Source organism: Mobula birostris, chromosome 13, assembly GCF_030028105.1.
Source record: "Mobula birostris isolate sMobBir1 chromosome 13, sMobBir1.hap1, whole genome shotgun sequence".
Taxonomy (NCBI): Eukaryota; Metazoa; Chordata; class Chondrichthyes; order Myliobatiformes; family Myliobatidae; genus Mobula; species Mobula birostris.
Genome location: NC_092382.1, coordinates 26,149,401 through 26,171,059, shown reverse-complemented (window position 1 = coordinate 26,171,059; position 21,659 = coordinate 26,149,401). Strand labels below are relative to the sequence as shown.

Genomic DNA, 21,659 nt, shown 5'->3' with positions numbered 1-21,659 from the left:
CAGGGGTAGTAACACATGATTGGAGGCTGTCAAATGTTGTTCTGTAATTCAATAAACCGAATAGGTTTAATCCTGGGGATTATAGACCAGTGAGTGTTACATCGGGGGTGGGCCAACCCTTGGAACGGATACTTGGGGACAGCATTTGGAGAAGCATAAACTTATTTCGGGTTGCCATTTTGGCTTTTTGATGGTAAATGGAGAAAATGGAAGGGGAGGTGTCGGAGATAACTTTCCACAATGTGGACCAATCACACACAGAATATCTACCAACATGTGTTTCGACAGAGACTGATCAGGAGTCACCATGGCATTGTGCATCTAAAGTTGTGTTCAACAATACTTTTTTTAAAGATTTTTGAAGATGATTGTCAATTAGGGTGGGGGGAGTGGTTGTTGTACATTGAACTACAGTAAAGCCTTTGGCAAGATGCCTCACGACAGCTTGTTCTGGAAGATAAGGTCACATGCGGTACAGAGAGAGAAAGTTGGATGGATTTAAAAATTGCCTTGAAGGTAGCAAGCCAAGAGTGGTGGTTGAAGGCTTCTCCTCAGAATGGGGGCGGGTAACTAGTGGTTAACCGCAAAGCTACAAGGTGGGACATTTGATGTTCGTTATTTGATAGCAATGATTTGAATGCAAGTGCACAAGGCTTGACCAGTAAGCTCGCGGATGACACAAAATTAGTAGATGGTACTCACGGTGAAGATTATCGTAGCTTATAGGGGATCTAAATGGGCAGAGGAGTGGTAAGTAGATTGTAAACTAACACGAGCAGCAACGGTTTCACGCAGAGTTTGATGATGATGTGGAGGGACCTGCCAGAGGAAGTGGATGAGGCAGCACAATTGTATAATTCCAGAAGCAGTTGGGATGTGCAGATGGTGTGAAGAAGCCGGGGGGGAAATGAGCCGAACAGAGGAAATTAGGACAATCTCTGTGGGCACTGTGGTTAGCATTGTCTCGTTGGGCTGAAGGGTCTGTGTCTGTGTTCTGTTGCTGTGTGACTCTATCAGTGGGATGCGGCAGACATCACTGGACAGACATACAGACATGGTGTGGGAGTTGATGTTCACAGGGAATGTTGTGTCCTTAAGCGAACTGCTGCTCTGATACACAGGATGGTGATACTGTCATATTTGCAAAGTAATCCGACTCTCTCTGACTCACTGTCTGCATGTTGTGTGCAATTCAGGGCATTGCCGGCAGGTGGAGCTGTCCTGCACAGGGACTGAAGTGCAAACAAGACGACGACAATCAACAATCGTCAGTCAGAATCACAATGGCTACAGGTACATTCACTGGGATCTTTATAATTAAACTTCTGTCGCATTTGTGCACGATAGTTGACATGAAGAAACTTACACAGATGCGAACGAGCACGGAAAAGTTTCATCAAACAGGGCCATTGAATCCCCGTTTGGTAAAGAGGCAATAGACAATAGGTGCAGTAGGCCATTCGGCCCTTCGAACCAGCACTGCCATTCACTGTGATCATGGCTGATCTTCCACAATCAGTATCCAGTTCCTGCCTTATCCCCATAACTTTGAGTGATGAATCAATCTAACAGTTCCAGTGCAGGGACCTGACACCAGTAATGGTCGAATGACTCTGCTCACCAGGCAAAGCTTCACCTGAGTGAAAGGAGCCAGAGACCCTGAATCAGGTGGTTGAGAGTCAAACATACAGGAATGTGACAGCGGTGTTGTGTTGTTTGTTATGTAAAAGTCCAGGTTCAGGGTTTGTTGCACACCAGGGCCTGTTTAGAGGTGACAGACATCTCCAACTTTCATTTACACAATTCAGAGCCAGATGATTGGAGCATTTCAGGGATTTCAGAGATTGTGTGATAACGCAACATTGCAGGTTTTGGAAGGGTAGCTATCAACTCCCGCCTGGTTTTCGTGACTGCTGTGCGAAGGAGATGAGGCTAAGGGGTGTTTCTGAAATCCGTTTTCTGTAGCTGAGCCGAGAATAGCTGAGAATCAGGATATAGCTCGTTGTAGATAAATGTGTGGTCTGCTTCGATGTTTTAATACCCCAATGAATATCAGGTCTGTGGACAAATGGTGAATGTGGGTTTCTCAAAAACAAAAAGAGTTTAAGGAGCTTCGATGGCACAGGAAATATAAAACAGCAGGAGACAGACATGAAATCAAAGAAGTCTATCGAGACAATGCAATGTCATTGGTGAGCAGGATTAATGTGATTCAGACGGCGTTTCCAGAGGGGAACTAAAACGGGTAACACACAAAATGATAGGGGATCTCAGCAGGCCAGGCAGCATCTATGGAGGAAAATGATTTTCTCTGAGTCAGAAAATGTTCTCATCCGATTCAATCTTTTGTAATTAAATATTCAATCTGCAATCTCTCCGGTACTCATACACCCTTCCTGTAGTATCAGAACAGCACACACTCCCCCAACTGGTCCAGCCAACAGTTTATAGTCTTGTCACAAGATCTGTCCTCGCCTGTATTCTGCACTGCAGCTAATGATGTCAAACATGACAACTGTCGACTCCACACATTGCCTACGTGTAATCTTTGGAGAATTAAAGTTCAAAGTTCACTGTGAATTTATAATCAAAGTACATGGATGTCACCGTAAAATAAAAAGCACTGAGATTCATTTTCTTACGGGCGAAACAGCCAAATGGATATGGAACTGGCAAGGTGGAAGGAATCAGAGGGCTATTAATTTTGGAGACTTGTGACAGTGGTGCGAATGGGTGTTGGGTCCACTGCTTGCTCTTTCAATTAAGGACTTCATAGATAAAATTAATGTTGTTCGTTAGTTTGTAGATGACATCAAAATTGGTAGTATAGTGGGTTTACGTAAACTTACAAGGAGACTGAGACGAACATGGAAAGTGCTCCAAGGAATGGGTTCACTTTGTAAAGTTAAACCAGGGTAGGAGTTGCGTTGTAAATTGTAAGGCCCTGAAAAGTGTTGTAGAATGGTGGGGGGAACCAAGGGTACAGATGCACCATTCCTTGGAACTGTTCATACATGTAGGTAAGGCACAGGATGGATATCATTAACCATATAACCATATAACAATTACAGCACAGAAACAGGTCATCTCAGCCCTTCTAGTCCATGCCGAACGCTTACTCTCACCTAGTTCCACCGACCTGCACTCAGCCCATAACCCTCCATTCCTTTCCTGTCCATATACCTATTCAATTTTACTTTAAATGACAATTTCGAACCTGCCTCAACCACTTCTGCTGGAAGCTCATTCCACACAGCTACCACTCTCTGAGTAAAGAAGTTCCCCTTCATGTTACCTCTAAACTTTTGCCCCCTAACTCTCAAAGCATGGCCGCTTGTGTGAATATCCCCTACCCTCAATGGAAAAAGCTCATCCATGTCAACTCTATCTAACACCCTCATAATTTTAAATACCTCTATCAAGTACCCCCCCCCCACCACAACCTTCTACGCTCCAAAGAATAAAGACCTAACTTGTTCAACCTTCCTCTGTAACTTGGGTGCTGAAACCCAGGTAACATTCTAGTAAATCTTCTCTGCACTCTCTCTATTTTGTTGATATCATTCCTATAATTCGGTAACCAGAACTGTACACAATACTCCAAGTTTGGCCTTACCAATGCCTTGTACAATTTTAACATTACTTCCCAGCTCCTATACTCAATGCTCTCATCTATAAAGGCCAGCAAACCAAAAGCTTTCTTCACCACCCTATCCACATTAGATTCCACCTTCAGGGAACTATGCACCATTATTCCCAGATCCCTCTGTTCTACAGCATTCTTCAATGCCCTACCATTTACCATGTATGTCCTATTTTGATTAGTCCTACCAAAATGTATCACCTTACACATATCAGCATTAAACTCCATCTGCCATCTTTCAGCCCACTCTTCTAATTGGCCCAAATCTCTCTGCACGCTTTGAAAACCTACTTCATTATCCACAACACCACCGATCTTAGTATCATCTGCATACTTTCTAATCCAATTTACCACCCCATCATCCAAATCATTAATATATATGACAAGCAACATTGGACCCAGTACAGATCCCTGAGGCACATCACTAGTCACCGGCCTCCAATCTGACAAACAGTTATCCACCACTACTCTCTGGCATCTCCCATCCAGCCACTGTTGAATGCATTTCACTACTTCAATATTAATACTTAACGATTGAATCTTCCTAACTAACCTTCCGTGTGGAACCTCGTCAAAGGCCTTACTGCAGTCCATAAGATGGAAAGGGTACAGAAAAGATTCCTCCAAGGGACAGGACAGTGTGCGTCTTAAGGGAACGGTCAGTATGTGACCCAGGGGACTGGACAGTGTGCGTATCAAAGCAATAGTCAGTCTGTGACCTAGGGGACAGGATACAGTATGTCAAAGCGTACGGAGGATATGTGGTCCAGGGGATCTCACTGTGTGTAATCATGCGGCTGATCTGACCGTAAGGACGGGACAGTGTGCGTCTGTAGGTAATGGTCAGTCTGTGACCCAGGGGACGGGACAGTGTGCGTCTGTAGGTAATGGTCAGTCTGTGACCCAGGGGACGGGACAGTGTGCGTCTGTAGGTAATGATCAGTTTGTGACCCAGGGGACGGGACAGTGTGCGTATCTAGGTAATGGTCAGTCTGTGACCTGGGGACGGGGCAGTGTGCATATCTAGGTAATGGTCAGTCTGTGACCCAGGGGACAGGGCAGTGTGCATATCTAGGTAATGGTCAGTCTGTGACCCAGGGGACGGGACAGTGTGCGTATCCAGGTAATGGTCAGTCTGTGACCCAGTGGACGGGACAGTATGCGTATCCAGGTAATGGTCAGTCTGTGAACCAGGGGACGGGACAGTGTGCGTATCTAGGTAATGGTCAGTCTGTGACCCAGGGGATGGGACAGTGTGCGTATCCAGGTAATGGTCAGTCTGTGACCCAGGGGACGGGACAGTGTGCGTATCTAGGTAATGGTCAGTCTGTGACCCAGGGGACGGGGCAGTGTGCGTATCTAGGTAATGGTCAGTCTGTGATCCAGGGAAGCGGACGGTGTGTGACCCAAGACAATGGTCAGTCTGTGGCCCAGGGGACCGGACAGTTTGAGACACAAGGGATTGGCCAGTCTGTGACATAGGGAATGTGACACTCTGACACAGCGGATCTAGGGGATCTGGCAGTGTGTATTCCGATGGCTGAGATGTGTGTGACACAGGTGACTGGACTGTTTGTGACCCAGGGAGATTTTTGCTTGTGTTATATAGACTGCTCGTCAAGCGCTGCTGACCGGTTCAGAAGCAGGTGAAAACCTGGCCAGCAGGAGCCATCTCTGCTCTTCAAGACTGCTTTGAGCATACTGACTGGCACTGTTCAGGGAGGCCGCAACCGATGGCGACTCTACCAACTTAGAGGAGTACACGGCATTAGTGACTAGCTACATCAGCAAGTGCATTGATGATGTCCCTGTGGCCAAGACTATCACGACACGCTTTAACCAGAAGCCATGGATGATCGCGGAAGTGCGTGCGGTGCCGAGGACCCATGATTCCGCATTCAGAGCAGGCGACAAGGCAGCGCTAACAACAGCGAGGGCCAAATTGTCCCGAGCCATCAGAGAGGCAAAGTGTGCACATGCCCAGCGAATCCACAGCCACCTTCAGGACAGCGGAGACACGTGGCGCATATGGAAGGGCATTCAGGACATCACCAACTACATGACAAAACCGCCTGCCTGTGCTGGTGATGCCTCCCTCTCAGATACGCTGAATAACTTCAATGCTCGGTTTGAGGCGAATAATGTCGTGGCGGCGAGGAAGACTACCCCTCCTCCAAATGACCAGGTGCCGTGTCTTACCGTGGGTGATGTGAGGAGAACCCTGCGCAGGGTCAACCCACGGAAGGCTGCTGGACCAGAAAGTATTCCTGACAGAGTTTTCAGAGGATGTGCAGACCCACTAGCTGAGATTCTCACTGACATCTTCAACATCTCCCGGAGCAGCGGTGCGGTTCCTATGTGCTTCTAGGCTGCCACCATCGTCCCCGTGCCGAAGAAGTCTTCAGTGTCCTGCCTCAGTGAGTACCGTCCCGTTGCACTCACATCCATCATCATGAAGTGTTTTGAGAGGCTCGTCATGAGGCACATCAAGACCCTGCTGCCCCCCTCACTGGACCTCCTTCAGTTCGCTTCCCGTCCCAACCGTTCAACAGACGGTGCCATTGCCATCACCCTCCATCTGGCCCTAACCCACCTGGACAAAAAAGACATGTACGTTTGAATGTTGTTCATAGACTTCAGTTCAGCATTCAACACAATCATTCCTCAGAAACTGATTGGAAACCTGAGCCCACTGGGACTGAACACCTCCCTTTGCAACCGGATCCTAGATTTCTGACTGGGAGACCTCAGTCAGTCCGGATCAGAAGCAGCATCTCCAACACCATCACACTGAGCACGGGGGCCCCCCAGGACTGTATGCACAGTCCACTGCTGTTCACTCTGCTGACCCATGACTGTGCTGCAACACACAGCTCGAACCACATCAAGCTCGCCGATGACATGACCGTGGTGGGTCTCATCAGCACAAATGATGAGTCAGCACACAGAGCGGAGGTGCAGCGGCTAACGGACTGGTGCAGAGCCAACAACCTGTCTCTGAATGTGAACAAAACAAAAGAGATGGTTGTTGACTTCAGCAGGACACGGAGCGACAACGATCCGTTGAACACTGAAGGCTCCTCCGTAGAGATCATTAAGAGCAGCAAATTTCTTGGTGTTCAACTGGCGGAGAATCTGACCTGGTCCCTCAACACCAGCTCCATAGCAAGGAAGGCCCAGCAGCGTCTCTACTTTCTGCGAAGGCTGAGAAAAATCCATCTCCCAACCCCAACCTCACCACATTCTACAGAGGTTGTATTGAGAGCATCCTGAGCAGCTGCATCACTGCCTGGTTCCGGAATTGCACCGTCTCGGATCGCAAGACCCTGCAGTGGTTAGTGAGGTCAGCTGAGAAGATCATCGGGGTCTCCCTTCCCGCCATCACTGGCATTTACACCACACGCTGCATCCGCAAAGCAAACAGCTTTATGAAGGACCCCCAGGAACCCCTCATATAAACTGTTCTCCCCCTCCTGCTCTCTGGAAAAAGGCACCGAAGCATTCGAGCTTTCACGACCAGACTATGTAACAGTTTCTTCCCCCAAACCAACAGACTCCTCAATACCCAGAGCCTGGACTGACAGCAACCTACTGCCCTCTACTGTGCCTGCTGTCTTGTTTATTATTTATTATTATTTATTGTAGCGCCTGCACTGTTTTGTGCACTTTATGCAGTCCTGGATAGGTCTGTAGTCTAGTGTAGTTTTTGTGTTTTGTCTTACCTAGTTCAGTGTAGTTTTTGTATTGTTTCATGTACACCGTCTTTTGCTCCACTCTAAATCACTCTAGTCTAACTTGCAATTCATCATTTATTTCAGGTGGGAAATTAAATCGACTACGGAGATCATTTCGCAAACTTTTACAAGGCCGCTCACGGAGAGATAATCAGATCACGGGAAGCAAGGTACCAAACCAGGATCAGATTGAGAGCAGTGTCCCAGTTGAATGTGGTCTGGCCACAGAGGAGGGAGAGCAAAGTCAGCCCAGAGATATTGACATCAGTGACACTGATCAGGGCCCTGGAACCGGTACAAGTGAGGCGACTGTCTGTCAGCCCATAGACAGTGACATCAGAGACACTGATCAGAACCCTGGAACCAGTACAAGTGAGGCGACTGTCTGTCAGCCCAGAGACAGTGACGTCAGAGACACTGATCAGGACCCTGGAACCGGTACAAGTGAGACGACTGTCTGTCTGCCCAGAGACAGTGACGTCAGAGACACTGATCAGGACCCTGGAACCGGTACAAGTGAGGCGACTGTCTGTCAGCCCAGAGACAGTGACGTCAGAGACACTGATCAGGACCCTGGAACCAGTACAAGTGAGGCGACTGTCTGTCAACTCGGAGGCTCATTAAACACGGAATTGTCAAGTGCCCAACAATGTGCAGGTGAGTGAAATATGAGGGTGATGTGTTTGCAGAATGTGGCAGGGAGGAGTGTAAATATGATTCCTTGTTGGATGGTTGGTCAGAGGAGAGGGGAAGTGTGTGGGTGTGGTACATGTGGTGTAATGAGGCACCAGTTAGCCCACTACGGGAAATGTACTACCTGCTCTGATGGTTTCCAGGATGTGTATTGGAGGAAATGCAGCTATCCACATAAGAGAGTATTTTTGCGATATGAATTAAGAAAAATGTAGTCACCAGGATGGAGAGACCATCTCTGGGAAGCGACTGTCATTGACAGTCCCAACATCTATTCCCATCCTAAATTGGAATAGGTGACTGGGTGGGGTGGGAGGGGTTGCTTTCTGGCAAAGTAATTTCCAGAGCATTGTTGGGTAGGTTTTGAGGCTACTCCTGGGGAAAGGAACATATATGTATAAATGGCCGATGCTAGTGTGGTTCCCTGTGGAACATCACTGGGCAAAGAGCCCCAGCCAGGTTAAACCTCATTACCACCTGTCTGCTATGGGGAAGATATCTTTAAACCCAAAGGCAATTCACCACAGTTCCCAAGCATGTTAATTTCCTGTATGAGCCTCCCACGTGGGACCTTGTCAAACACCCGACTGATATCCAAGTAGGCAACATCCGCTGTGTAACTTCATGCGTCAGTTTTCTCACTTCCTGGAGGAACTCAATCAGGTTCACAAGATGCTACTTCCCCCGCTCAAAGCCTTGCTGCTGATCCCTAACCCACCTCAAACATTCTCTCTTTCATACTCCCGTGGGGCAGAAGATATAAAAGTCTGAATGTAAGTACCGCCAGCCAAAAGAACATCTTTAATTCTGCATTTATAAGACTATTGAATGGTCACTATTCACTGTTATTATTGGCTCTTAATAACAATGAGACAATTTTACATTTAAAATTGTAACATTGTGCATGTCGTAACTAATAACTACTCACTTAGACAAACACAATATACTTACAGAAGAGCAGAAAGAATACTGTTTGGGTATGAACGGAATTAAGAACAATTGATAATATATATTACGTAATTCTATATCAAGCCCTGGGGAAAGCAGACATCTTTCAGTGTTATATTGTCTGCCAAAAACCGTTTGATTCTGTCCCTCACTCATGGTTCATAGAACTTCCTAATATATACGCCTGATACTTACAACATCTGAAGCATTGGTGGACAGTAATTGCCCTATTAACAAACGCAAAGGAACAACTACTGTTATCCAAATAAATGAAGGCATTTCCAGAGCAAAACGCTAAGCCCACTATGGTTTTGTCTAGCTTTAAACCCGCTCTCTAATTTACTGAATCGGACAAAAATCGGATATCAAAACAGGAAAAAAGAACACTAATGAATTATGCCTTGACACACTTGCTGTACAGAATGATTTGAAATTATTCGCTCTCTTGCATCAGAATGGCTAAAACAATTAATTCAAATAATGGAACTAATTTCCAAAGGTATAAACATGAGCATTTGACTAGAAAAGTACAAAACATTAAACATTATGAAAGGTGTAGTAGAGCTTGTAGTGTATGACAGAGCATCAGGACTCAATACAACAGATGGATCGATATGAAACATAAGTATATTAAGGATATTAACAAACAAAGAAAATAGATCATCGTGTGATAAAGAGAAATGTTTCAACAGAATTTACTTCAAAGCTTAAGATAATCTGCCAAACTGAGCTAAGTAGTAACAATATACCAAAGGCAATAAATACGTTCGCTCTGCCTGTGTTAATGTATTCCTTTGGCATGATATCTCGGTCTGGAGCCGATCTGGAAAACTTACAGAAAAAAAGAACTGAAATAACACTCGAGTGCACTTAGCACTGCCTACCACAGCATGAGGGAGAGGATTAATGGACATGAAAAAAAAAAAGAATTACTCAACGGTCAGATAAAAGTTCTCAGAATCAGAAACAGGGTTAATATCACCGATATATGTTGTGAGATTTATTGGCATTTATTTATATATAATTTTATGCTATATATAAATAATATACACACCCCCTTCTCGTCCATATTTAGTAGCTCGCACTTTGGCAGAAATTACAGGCTTCAGTTGTTCCCCATTCTGTACAAAACTGCTGAAGCTCTGTCAAATTGCATGGGAATCGTTAGTGAACTGCACTTTTTCATGTCCAGCCAAAAATGCTCAATTGGATTGAGGTCTGGACCCTTACTTAGCCTCCCCAGGGCATTAACTTTGTTGTTTTTAAGCTCTTCCTGCATAGCTTTGACTTTACGCTTGGGGTAATTGTGCTGCTGGAAAAATCTTTTCCCAAGTCGCAGTTCTGCAGACCACATCAGATTTTCTTCCAGGATTTCCCTGTTTTTTGCTACATTCATTTTACCCTCTATCTTCGCAAGCCTTCCAGGGCCTGCTGCAGTGAAGCATCCCCACAGCATGGTGCTTCATTGTAGGAATCGTGTGATTTTGATGATGTGCACCTCCTGACTGCAAGAGGGATAGATGGGGCTGAATTTGTCAGGAGTGTTCAAGAAGGATTCCTGACACAGTATGTGACCGTTCGACGAGAGGAGAGGCCATACTGGATCTAGTTCTTGGTAATGAACCTGGTCAGGTGGCAGACCTCTTGATGGGGGAGTATTTTGGTGAGAGTGACCACAACTCCCTTAGCTTCAGCATAGCTATGGAAAAGGGGAAAAAAAACCAGAAAAAATGGGAACGTGCGTAACTGGGGAAGGGCTAACTATGAAGGGATGAGGCAGGAACTGGCAAGAGTAGATTGGAAACAGATGTTCAAGGGTGAAAGCACAGAAGTAATGTGGAGGAAGTTTAGGGACAACTTGTGATGGGTTCTGGATAGTTTTGTCCCACTGAGACAAGGAAAAATGGTAGGAAATGGGAAGCGTGGCTGACAAAACACGTGAGGCAACTCGTCAAGAGAAAGAAGGAAGCATATGTTAGATATAAGAAGCAGGAAGCAGGAGGGGCTCATGAGAAATATAAGGTAGCCAGGAAGGAGTTTAAGAAAGGACTTAGGAGAGCTTGAAGGGGGCATGAGAAGCCTTTGGCATGTAGGATTAAGGAGAACCCCAAGGTGTTATGTGAAGAACAGAAGGATGACAAGAATGAAGGTGTGGCCACTAAAGGATAAAGAACATGTGCCTAGGGGCTAAGGAGGTTGAGGAAGTCCTAAATGAATACTTTGCTTCAGTATTCACAAGTGAAAAGGACCTTGATCGGGGTGAGGTTGAAATAGAACAGGCCTGTGTGCTGGACAATGTAGACATTAATGAAGAAGAAGTGTTGGATCTTCTTAGAAACATCAAGACTGATATGTCTCCAGGGCCAGACGTGATATACCCCAGGTTGCTGTGGGAAGTGAGAGAAGAGATTGCTGGAGCAGTAGCTATGATATTTGAATATTCTTTGGCTTCGGAGGTGCCGGATGATTGAAGAATGGCAAATGTAGTTCCCTTGTTTAAAAAAGGTAATAGGGAGAATCCTGGGAACTATAGACTGGTGAGTCTTATGTCGGTGGTCTGCAAACTATTGGAAAGGATTCTTAAGGATAGGATCTACGAGCATTTGGAGAAGTACAGGCTACTCAAGGATAGTCAACATGGCTTTGTGAAGGGAAGGTCGTGCCTCGCGAGCCTAATTGAGTTTTTTGAGGAGGTAACAAAATAAATTGATGAGGGTAGGGTGGTAGATGTGGTCTACATGGATTTTAGCAAGGCATTTGACTAGGTCCCCCACGACAGACTCATCCAGAAAGTCATGAGGCATGGGATCAGTGGAACCTTGGTAGTTTGGATAATTTTAAAAAATAGCTTACAGGAAGGTAGCAGAGGGTAGTAGTGGAAGGAATGTATTCTGCCTGGAGGTCGGTGACTAGTGAAGTGCTACAAAGATCTGTCCTGGGACCCCTGCTCTTTGTGATTTTTTTATAGATGACCTGGATGAAGAGGCAGAAGGATGGGTGAGTAAGTTTGCGGATGACACAAAGATTGGAGAAGTTGTGGCTGGAGCTGTAGGTCGTCGAAGGTTAAAAGAGGATATAGACAGGATGCAGAGTTGGGCAGAAAAGTGGCAGATGGAGTTCAATCAGGGTAAGTGTGAGGTGATGTATGTTGGAAGGACAAACCAGAAGGCTGAATACAGGGTTAATGGTCGGTTACTTAAGAGTGTGGATGAGCAGAGGGACCTCGGAGGTCAAATCCATACATCCCTCAGGGTTGTTATACTGGTTGATAGGGTAGTTAAGAAGGCCTGTGGAAAGCTCGGCTTCATTAATAGGGGGATTGAGTTCAAGAGGAGAGAGATCATGTTGCAACTCTCCAAATCTCTGGTGCGACCACACTTAGAGTATTGTGTTCAGTTCTGGTTACCTCGTTATAGGAAGGATGTTGAAGCTATGGAGAGGGTGCAGAGGAGATTTACCAGGATGTTGCCTGGATTGGAAAAGAAGTCTTATGAGGCAAGGTTAGCAGAGCTGGGACTTTTCTCTTTGGAGCGTAGAAGGATGAGAGGGGACTTGATAGAGGTCTACAAGATTATGAGAGGCATAGATAGGGTGGATAGCCAGTACTTGTTTCCCAGGGCACGCATAGCAAACACCAGAGGGCATGTGTACAAAGTTAAGGGAGGGAAGTTTAGGGGAGACATCAGGAGTAAGTTTTTTACACAGAGGGCTGTGGGTGCCTGGAATGACTTGCCAGGGATGGTGGTGGAGGCTAAAACATTAGGGGTATTTAAGAGCATCTTAGACAGGCATATGGATGGAAGAAAAATAGAGGGTTACGGAGTAGTGTGGGTTATTTTAGGAATATATGGGTCGGCACAACATTGAGGGCCGAAGGGCCTGTAGTATTCTAGTGTCTAGTGTAGTGTTTGGCTTACACCAAATATACCATTTAGTCTGAGGGCCAATAAGAACAATTTTGAGTTAATCAGACCTTCGAAGTTCAGGCTCTTCCAGATGCCTTCTGGCAAACTCTGGCCGAAATTTTTTGTGAGTTTTCTTTTTTCAACAGTGCGTTTGTCTTTGCCATTCTCCCATAAATCTGTGACTGGTGAAGCGCCCGGGCAACAGTTATTGTCTGCGCAGTCTCTACAATCCCAGCAACTGAAGCTTGTAAATCCTCACAAGTTGTCGTAGGTCTCTTGGTGGCCTCCCTCACCAGTCCTCTTATTGCACGGTCACTCAGTTTGAGGACAGCTCCTCTCGGCAGATTTACAGCTGTGCCATATCCTTTCCATTTATTGATGATTGACTTAACTGTGACTTGGAAATGTTCTTATATCCATCTCCTGACTTGCACTTTTCAATAACCTACTTGCAGTGTTGCTTGTAGTGTTCTTTTGTTTTCAGGGTGTAGTTTTTTGCCAGGATACTGACTCACCAGCAGTTGGACCTTCCAGATACCGGTGTAATCAATTGAAACACCTTGACTGCACACAGGTGTCCAAAAATAGATCTCATTTAACTAATCATGTGACCTCTGAAACCAATTAGCTGCACCTGTGCAGAGGTGGTGTTACATTAAAAGAGGATGAATATTTATACAATCAATTATTTTGTGTTTTATATTTGGAATTGATTTAGATCACTTTAAATAGATGTTTTCACTTTGACTTACGTAAGTATTTTTATGTTGATCATTGTCAGAAAAGACACATGAAATCAAATGTCATTCAATGTTGTGAAACAATAAAACATGAAAAGAGAGAACATAGAAATCTACAGCACATTACGGGTCCTTCAGCCAGCAATGTTGCGCTGACCATGTAACCTACTCTAGAAAATGTCCAGTATTGCCCTACAGTATAACCCTCTATTTTTCTAAGCTCTGTATACATATCTCAGAGTCTCTGAATGGACCCTATTGTGTCCGCCTCTACCATCTTGCTGGCAGTGCATTCCATGCACCCACCTGTATCTGCATGACATCCCTCTGTACCTAATTCCAAGCACCTTGAAATATCACCCCTCATTTAACCATTTCAGCACTTGGAAAAAGCCTCTGTCTATCTACAAGGTCAATGCCTGTCATCTTATACACCTCTATCCGGTCACCTCTCATCATCCATCGCTCCAAGGAGAAAAGGTCAAGTTCAGTCATCGGATTGTCATAAGGCATGCTCTCCAGTCCAAGCAACATCCTTATAAATCTCCTCTGCATTCTCTCTACGGTGTCCACATCCTTCCTGTAGTGAGGTGACCAAAACTGAACACAGTATCCAAGTGAGGTCTAACTATGGTCTTATATGGCTTTAAGCATCATGTGGATAGTCAGAGGCTTTTTTTCCCCACGGCTGAAATGGCTAACACGGGAGGCCACAATTTTAAGGTGCTTGGATGTAGGTACAGAGGAGATGTCAGGGGTAAGTTTTTTTTTTTACGGAAAGTGTTGAGTGGGTGGGATAGTCTGCTAGCGACGGTGGTGGACACGGATACGATAGGGTTTTTTAAGAGTCTCCTGGATAGGGACATGGAGCTTGGAAAGATAGAGGGTTATGGGTAACCCTAGGGAATATTTAAAGTAAATACATGTACGCACAGCATTCTAGGCCGAAGGGCCTGTATTATGCTGTAGGGTTTCTGTGTTTCTGTTTCTGTCTCACAGGTCTCGAAATCAATCCCACAACTAATGAAAGCACTCACACCATACGCCTTCTGAACAACACTGTCAACCTCCACAGCAGCTTTGAGTGTCTTATGGACACAAACCCCAAGATCCCTCTGATCCGCCACACTGCCAAGAGTCTGACCATTAATATTATATTCTGTATTAAAATTTGATACCCCTGGTCACCGTTCTAAATGCAGAATTCGAACAATCTACAACTATCCTTTGCCTTCTGTGAGCAAGCCAATTCTGAATCCACAAAGCAACGTCTCTTGGATCCCATGCCTCATTACTTTCTGAATGAGCCTTGCCTGGGGAACCTTGTCAAATGTCTTCCTGAAATCCATATACTTTATACTTCATTGTCGCCGAACAATTGGTACAATCATCACAGTGATATTTAATTCTGCGCTTCTCACTCCCTGGATTACAAATATTAAATATTAAAACTATTAAAAATAGTTAAAATTAGTAAATATTAAAAGATTAAATTGTAAATCATAAATAGAAAATAGAAAACTGGGAAGTAAGGTAGTGCAAAAAAGCCGAGAGGTAGGTCCAGATATTTGGAGGGTACGGCCCGGATCCGGGTCAGGATCCGTTCAGCAGTCTTATCACAGTTGGAAAGAAGCTGTTCCCGAATCTGACCATACGAGTCTTCAAGCTCCTGAACCTTCTCCCGGAGGGAAGAGGAACGAAAAGTGTGTTGGCTGGGTGGGTCGTGTCCTTGATTATCCTGGCAGCACTGCTCCGACAGCTTGCGGTGTAAAGTGAGCCCACGGACGGAAGATTGGTTTCTGTGATGTGCTGTGCCGTGTTCACGATCTTCTGCAGCTTCTTTCGGTCTTAGAGAGGACAACTTCCGTACCAGGTTGTGATGCACCCTAGAAGAATGCTTTCTACAGTGCATCTATAAAAAATAATGAGGGTTTTAGGGGAGAAGCCAAATTTATTTAGTTTTCTCAGGAAATAAAGGCACTGGTGGGCCTTCTTGGCAGTTAACTCTGCGTGGTTGGACCAAGTCTGGTCATTTGTGATATTGACCACGAGGAACTTAAAGATTTTGACCTGTTCCACTTGCGCACCATCGATGGGTCATGCGGTCCGCTACTCCTCGTTAAGGGATAGGTGATTGTCTTCGCACCATGCCAACAGGTTCTTAATTTCCTCTCTGTACTCAAACTCATCATTACCCGAGATACGGCCTACAATTGTTGTGTCATCAGCAAACTTACATATTGAGTTTGATAGAAACTTGGATACACAATCATGGGTGTACAGTGAGTACAGCAGGGGGCTGAGTACACAGCCTTGTGGGGCACCGGTGCTCAGAGTGATTGTAGAGGAGAGTTTGTCCCCTATTTTTACAGCCTGGGTCCTGTCTGTGAGGAAGTTGAAGATCCAGCTGCAGATCAGAGTGCTAAGGCCCAGGTTCTGGAGCTTAGGAATCAGTTTATTTGGAATGATGGTATTAAAGGCAGAGCTGTAGTCAATGAAACAGAGCCTTACGTATGCGTCTTTATTTTCCAGGTGTTGTAAGGAGGAATGTAGGGCCAGAGAGATGGCATCTGCCATTGACCTGTTGCTCCGGTATGCTAATTGCAAAGCGTCGAGGTTGACCGGTAGGCTGTAGTTGGTGTGTGCCATAACCAATCCCTCGAAGCACTTCATAGCAATTGATGTCAGAGCCACAGGTCGATAGTCATTCAGGCATGCCACCTTGCTCTTCTTCGGCACTGGGATTATCGTTGCCTTCTTAAAACACGAGGGGATCTTAGACTGAAGGAAGGAGCAGTCGAAGATGTCAGCAAACACTCCAGCTAGCTCGCTTGCACAGGCCCGGAGAACCCGTCCTGGGATGCCTACTGGGCCCGTCGCCTTCCTTGGATTTATCTTCAGGAAGGTCCTTCTAACGTCCTCCTCAGTGCCGATGAATCTCGATGTCACCAGGTGTGGTTCATCCGGAGGGAGCGGGACGCTCCTCTTCTGTTCGAATCACATACACCAGATCCACTGTTCTACCTTCATCAATGTGTTTTGTTGCATCCGCAAAGAATTCAATCAGGTCCGTAAAGCATGACCTGCCCTTGACAGAGCGATGTTGACTATCCTTAATCAGATTATTTATCTCCAAATGCTCATAATCCTGCCTCTCAGAATCTTCTCTAACAACTTGCCCATCACTGAAGTAAGATTCATCGCTCTGTTATTTACTGGGTTATCTCCAGACCCTTCCTTGTACAAAGGAACAAGATTTGCAAACCTCCAATCCGCTAGTATTTCTCCTGACCATATTAATGATGCAAAGATCATCGTCAGAGGCTCAGCAATCTCCTCCTTCACTTCTCACGGCAGCCTGGGATATATCTCCTGCAGTCCTGGTGACATATCTAACTTAATACATTTCAAAAGCTCCAGCACATCCTCTTTCTTCATGTCGATACACTCAAGTAGCTCAGGATATTAAAATAATCGACAGATTGAGAACCATCTGTTGAGAATGTAGCGTGAATTCTAACAGAATCAACTTGACATTGCTGGCGAACCCCAACGATTTGTTATACTTGCATGGCATTCCCTGAACTCCAGTGATAATTGTTACAAAAGTTGGTGATACGTTATTATTATTATTCAGGTGCCTTGCTGTTCGGCGTAGGCGATCATGCCTCTCCATCCATCACGGTCCCTGACCCTCTGAATCGTAGTTGTTGCCTCCCCTGTTTCTAACCATAATGTTAATCCACCTATAATTTTCATTCTCCGTCTGCCTCTGCTTCTTCTTCCTTCCAGCTTTCCAGTTGTACCTAAATGTTCTAATCTCTCTCTTCGCATGATGTGTCCAAAGAACTTGGATTGCTGTTAATCTGTCTTTTTAAAGTAATGTACATCTTGTTTTTGTTCACTGTAGAACTTCTTCGTTGATTATCCTGCCCTTATATGCTATGCATAGCATTCTTCTGAGGAACCACATCTCTACTCCATTGATTTTTTGTCCCACTGCATTTGTGATGGTCCATGGCTCGCAACCATACATCAATATATCCTAACGGGAGTAAGGGGAGGCCGTGGCTGACAAGGGAAGCAATGGACAGTATAAAAATAAAAGAGAAGTATAATATAGCAAAGACGAGTGGGAAGCCGGAGGATTGGGAAACTTTTAAAGAGCAACAGAAGGTAACTAAAAAGGCAACACGCGGAGAAAAAATGAGGTTGGAAGGTAAACTAACCAAGAATATAAAGGAGGATAGTAAAAGTTTCTTTAGGTGTGTAAAAAGGGGAAAAAAATGGTTAAGACCAAAATTGGGCCCTTGAAGACAGAAGCGGGTGAATTTATTATGGGGAATAAGGAAATGGCAGACGAGTTGAACAGGTACTTTGGATCTGTCTTCACTAGGGAAGACACAAACAATCTCCCAGATGTAATAGTGGCCAAAGGACCTAGGGTAATGGATGAATTGAAGGAAATTTATATTAGGCAGGAAATGGTGTCGGATAGGCTGTTGGGTCTGAAGGCTGATAAGTCCCCAGGACCTGATGGTCTGCATCCCAGGGTACTTAAGGAGGTGGCTTTAGAAATCGTGGACGTATTGGTAATCATTTTCCAATGTTATATAGATTCAGGATCAGTTCCTGTGGATTGGAGGGTGGCTAATTTTGTCCCTCTCTTCAAGAAGGGAGGAGGACAGAAAACAGGGAATTATAGAGCAGTTAGCCTGATGTTGGTGGTGGGAAAGATGCTGGAGTCAATTATAAAGGATGAAATTACGACACATCTGGATAGTAGTAACAGGATTGGTCCGAGTCAGCATGGATTTACAAAGGGGAAATCGTGTTTGTCTAATCTTGTAGAATTTTTTGAGGATGTAACTATGAAAATGGACAAGGGAGAGCCAATGAATGTAGTGTACCTGGATTTTCAGAAAGCCTTTGATAAAGTCCCACATAGGAGATTAGTAGGCAAAATTAGGGCACATGGTATTAGGGGCAGAGTACTGACATGGATTGAAAATTGGCTGGCTGACAGGAAACAAAGAGTAGCGATTAATGGGTCCCTTTCGGAATGGCAGGCGGTGACCAGTGGGGTACCGCAGGGTTCAGTGCTGGGACCGCAGCTGTTTACTATATATATATATTAATCATTTAGTTGAGGGAATTAAAAATAACATTAGCAAATTTGCTGATGACACAAAGCTGGGTGGCAGTGTGAAATGTGAGGAGGATGTTATGAGAATGCCGAGTGACTTGGACAGGCTGGGTGAGTGGGCAAATGCATGGCAGATGCAGTTTAATGTGGATATATGTGAGGTTATCCACTTTGGTGGTAGAACAGGAAGGCAGATTATTATCTAAATGGAATCAAGTTAGGAAAAGGGGAAGTACAATGAGATCTAGGTGTCCTTGTTCATCAGTCACTGAAAGTAAGCATGCAGGTACAGCAGGCAGTGAAGAAAGCTAATGGCATGCTGGCCTTGATAACAAGGGGAATTGAGTATAAGAGCAAAGAGGTCCTTCTGCAGCTGTACAGGGCCCTGGTGAGACCACACCTGGAGTACTGTGTGCAGTTTTGGTCTCCAAATTTGAGCAAGGACATTCTTGCTATTGAGGGAGTGCAGCGTAGGTTCACAAGGTTAATTTCTGGGATGGCGGGACTGTCAGATGTCGAAAGATTGGAGCGAGTGGGCTTGTATACACTGGAATTTAGAAGGCTGAGAGGGGATCTTATTGAAACATATAAGATTATTAAGGGATTGGACACGCTGGAGGCAGGAAGCATGTTCCCGCTGATGGGTGAGTCCAGAACCAGAGGCCACAGTTTAAGAATAAGGGGTAGGCCATTTAGAACGGAGTTGAGGACAAACATTTTCACCCAGGGAGTGGTGGATATATGGAATGCTCTGACCCAGAAGGCTGTGGAGGCCAAGTCTCTGGATTCTTTCAGAAAAGAGATGGATAGAGCTCTTAAAGGTAGCGGAATCAAAGGTTATGGGGTAAGGCAGGAACTGGATACTGATTGTGGATGATCAGCCATGATCACAGTGAATGGCGGTGCTGGCTCAAAGGGCCGAATGGCCCACTCCTGCACCTATTGTCTATTGTCTAATATAGGAGGAATGCAGCAGCTGAGAGTTCTAAGGCGGATGTCAATCGTTATTTCCTTGTTCGTTAGGATGTTTCTCATTTCTGTCAATGCTGTTCTTGCCATTGCTATTCTTGCTTTTATGTCTGTTTCGCATTTGCCATCAGATGTTACCCATGATCCAAGGTAATTGAAGTTGTGAACTTGTTTCAGGATTTCATTTGCGATCCCACAGTTTGGATATCAGGTTTCTTTGATATTACCATTACTTCAGCTTTCTTTTTGTTTAAGGTTAGGCCAAGTCTTTCGCTCTCTGTGTTGATGGTAGATGCTAGTTTCTTAAAATTTACTTCACTGTTTGCTATCAGTACTGAGCGGAGGTTGTTGATATTGTATCCTCCCATGCTTATTCCAGGTAGGTCTTGTATGGTTCTCATGATGTTTTCACTGTACAGGGAGAACAGGTCTGGTGATAGAACACAACCCTGTCTGACTCCTCGCTTTATTGGCTGATATTCACCAATCTCATTGTCTATCTGTATGGCTGCACTTTGTTGCCAGTGAGATTCCTGGTTATTCTAAGATCTTTCCCGTCGATATTAACATCTTTAAGCATTTTCAAGATGACCTGGAGTTTCACTGTGTCAAAGGCTTTTGTGTAGTCAATGAAACAGAAGTATAGGTCTTCTTGTACTTCTATTGATCTTTCGATAATATTCCTGAGAGTATGAGTGGTGTTTGATGTCCCCTTGCCTTCGACAAAGCCGCACTGTTCTTCACTGATCTCTGGTTTGATTTTGTTTCTTATTCTGAGCATCATGATTCTAGGAAGAATCTTTGTGGGGTGGTTCATTAAACTAATTGTTCTGTGCTGTCCACACTCTGTTGCACCTGGTTTCTTTGGCAGTGCAATAAACAATGTCTTTAAAAGATCTTCTGGTACTTTGCCACCGTTGTATATTCTATTCAATAAGGTTGCTAATTTCTCTGCACCAAAATCGTCTAGCGCTTCATACAGTTCAACCAGAATGTTATCTGGTCCCGATGATTTCCCCTTTCACATTTTCTTCATAGTATGTTCCACTCCTTCTTTCAGTTTTGGCAACAACATATGTAACTGATTCCCTTCGCGTTTACCAAACCCCGACTGATGCGACTAGTCAGCATAATAAGCACCATAAATGCACAACGCGGAATACAATGTAGATAGAGAACAGTACATGGCTCCGACACACAGGCTCAGTGCTGATACAGGGTCTTCCACCAAAAATATTGACACACCCTGTGTCTTGTTCAATAATTCCAGCATTTTGTTTTATTTATTTTAAAGATTTTTTGCCAAATGTTGTTTTGGATGTATGACGCCTACATTGTGTTTAACAACGTGCCATGTAACTATCTGATAATAACCAGGTGATATGCTCAAATAAATTTTGATCGGAGTTCTGGGGATAATTATGGTCTTAAAGTCCTGCTAAAGAAACTGTAACGGTTTAGGACTAGATGTCTTGATGCTGTGGGTGGGATTGCGTTGTTAGGGATGTCAGAATGTTTCTATGTTGAATCAAATCGTATATTGCCATAGGTGTCAATGCCAGGCGATGTTAAAATGAAAGGAGACGGTGAGAATCAGTTGTGACTGAGAAATCTGTATAATTCAGTGATGAGAGGAATAGATGTCCCATTGGTCAGCAGAAATGTTTCACTCCGCACTGCTGTAATACTTGTCCGTTACCCACCAGAGCGCCACCAGTGGTAGGAGGACTAAAACAGTGGGCGCTGTCTGCTCAACCTGCCTTGTGATTCCGTAGACACTTCACTCCCGGTCCAAAAAACAAGATTGGTTCTTAAAAGAGATTTGCCTGCAATATAGCGAGTTGATACCCTGGAGAATCCTGGCCCAGTGTACAATCCATG

General features: G+C 44.8%; 1 protein-coding gene across 1 annotated transcript in view; it reads left to right on the top strand.

Annotated features, from left to right (window-relative positions):
- Positions 1 to 1,201: 1,201 nt before the first annotated feature.
- The window catches only part of LOC140208616 (NACHT, LRR and PYD domains-containing protein 3-like), a 65,411-nt gene continuing 44,953 nt past the window's right edge, over positions 1,202 to 21,659 (top strand). Inside the window, exons 1-2 of the mRNA XM_072277421.1 lie at positions 1,202 to 1,293; positions 7,462 to 8,034. Coding sequence (XP_072133522.1) covers positions 1,284 to 1,293; positions 7,462 to 8,034 — 583 coding nt within the window. The 5' untranslated portion in view covers positions 1,202 to 1,283. The remainder of the gene's footprint in view (positions 1,294 to 7,461; positions 8,035 to 21,659) is intronic.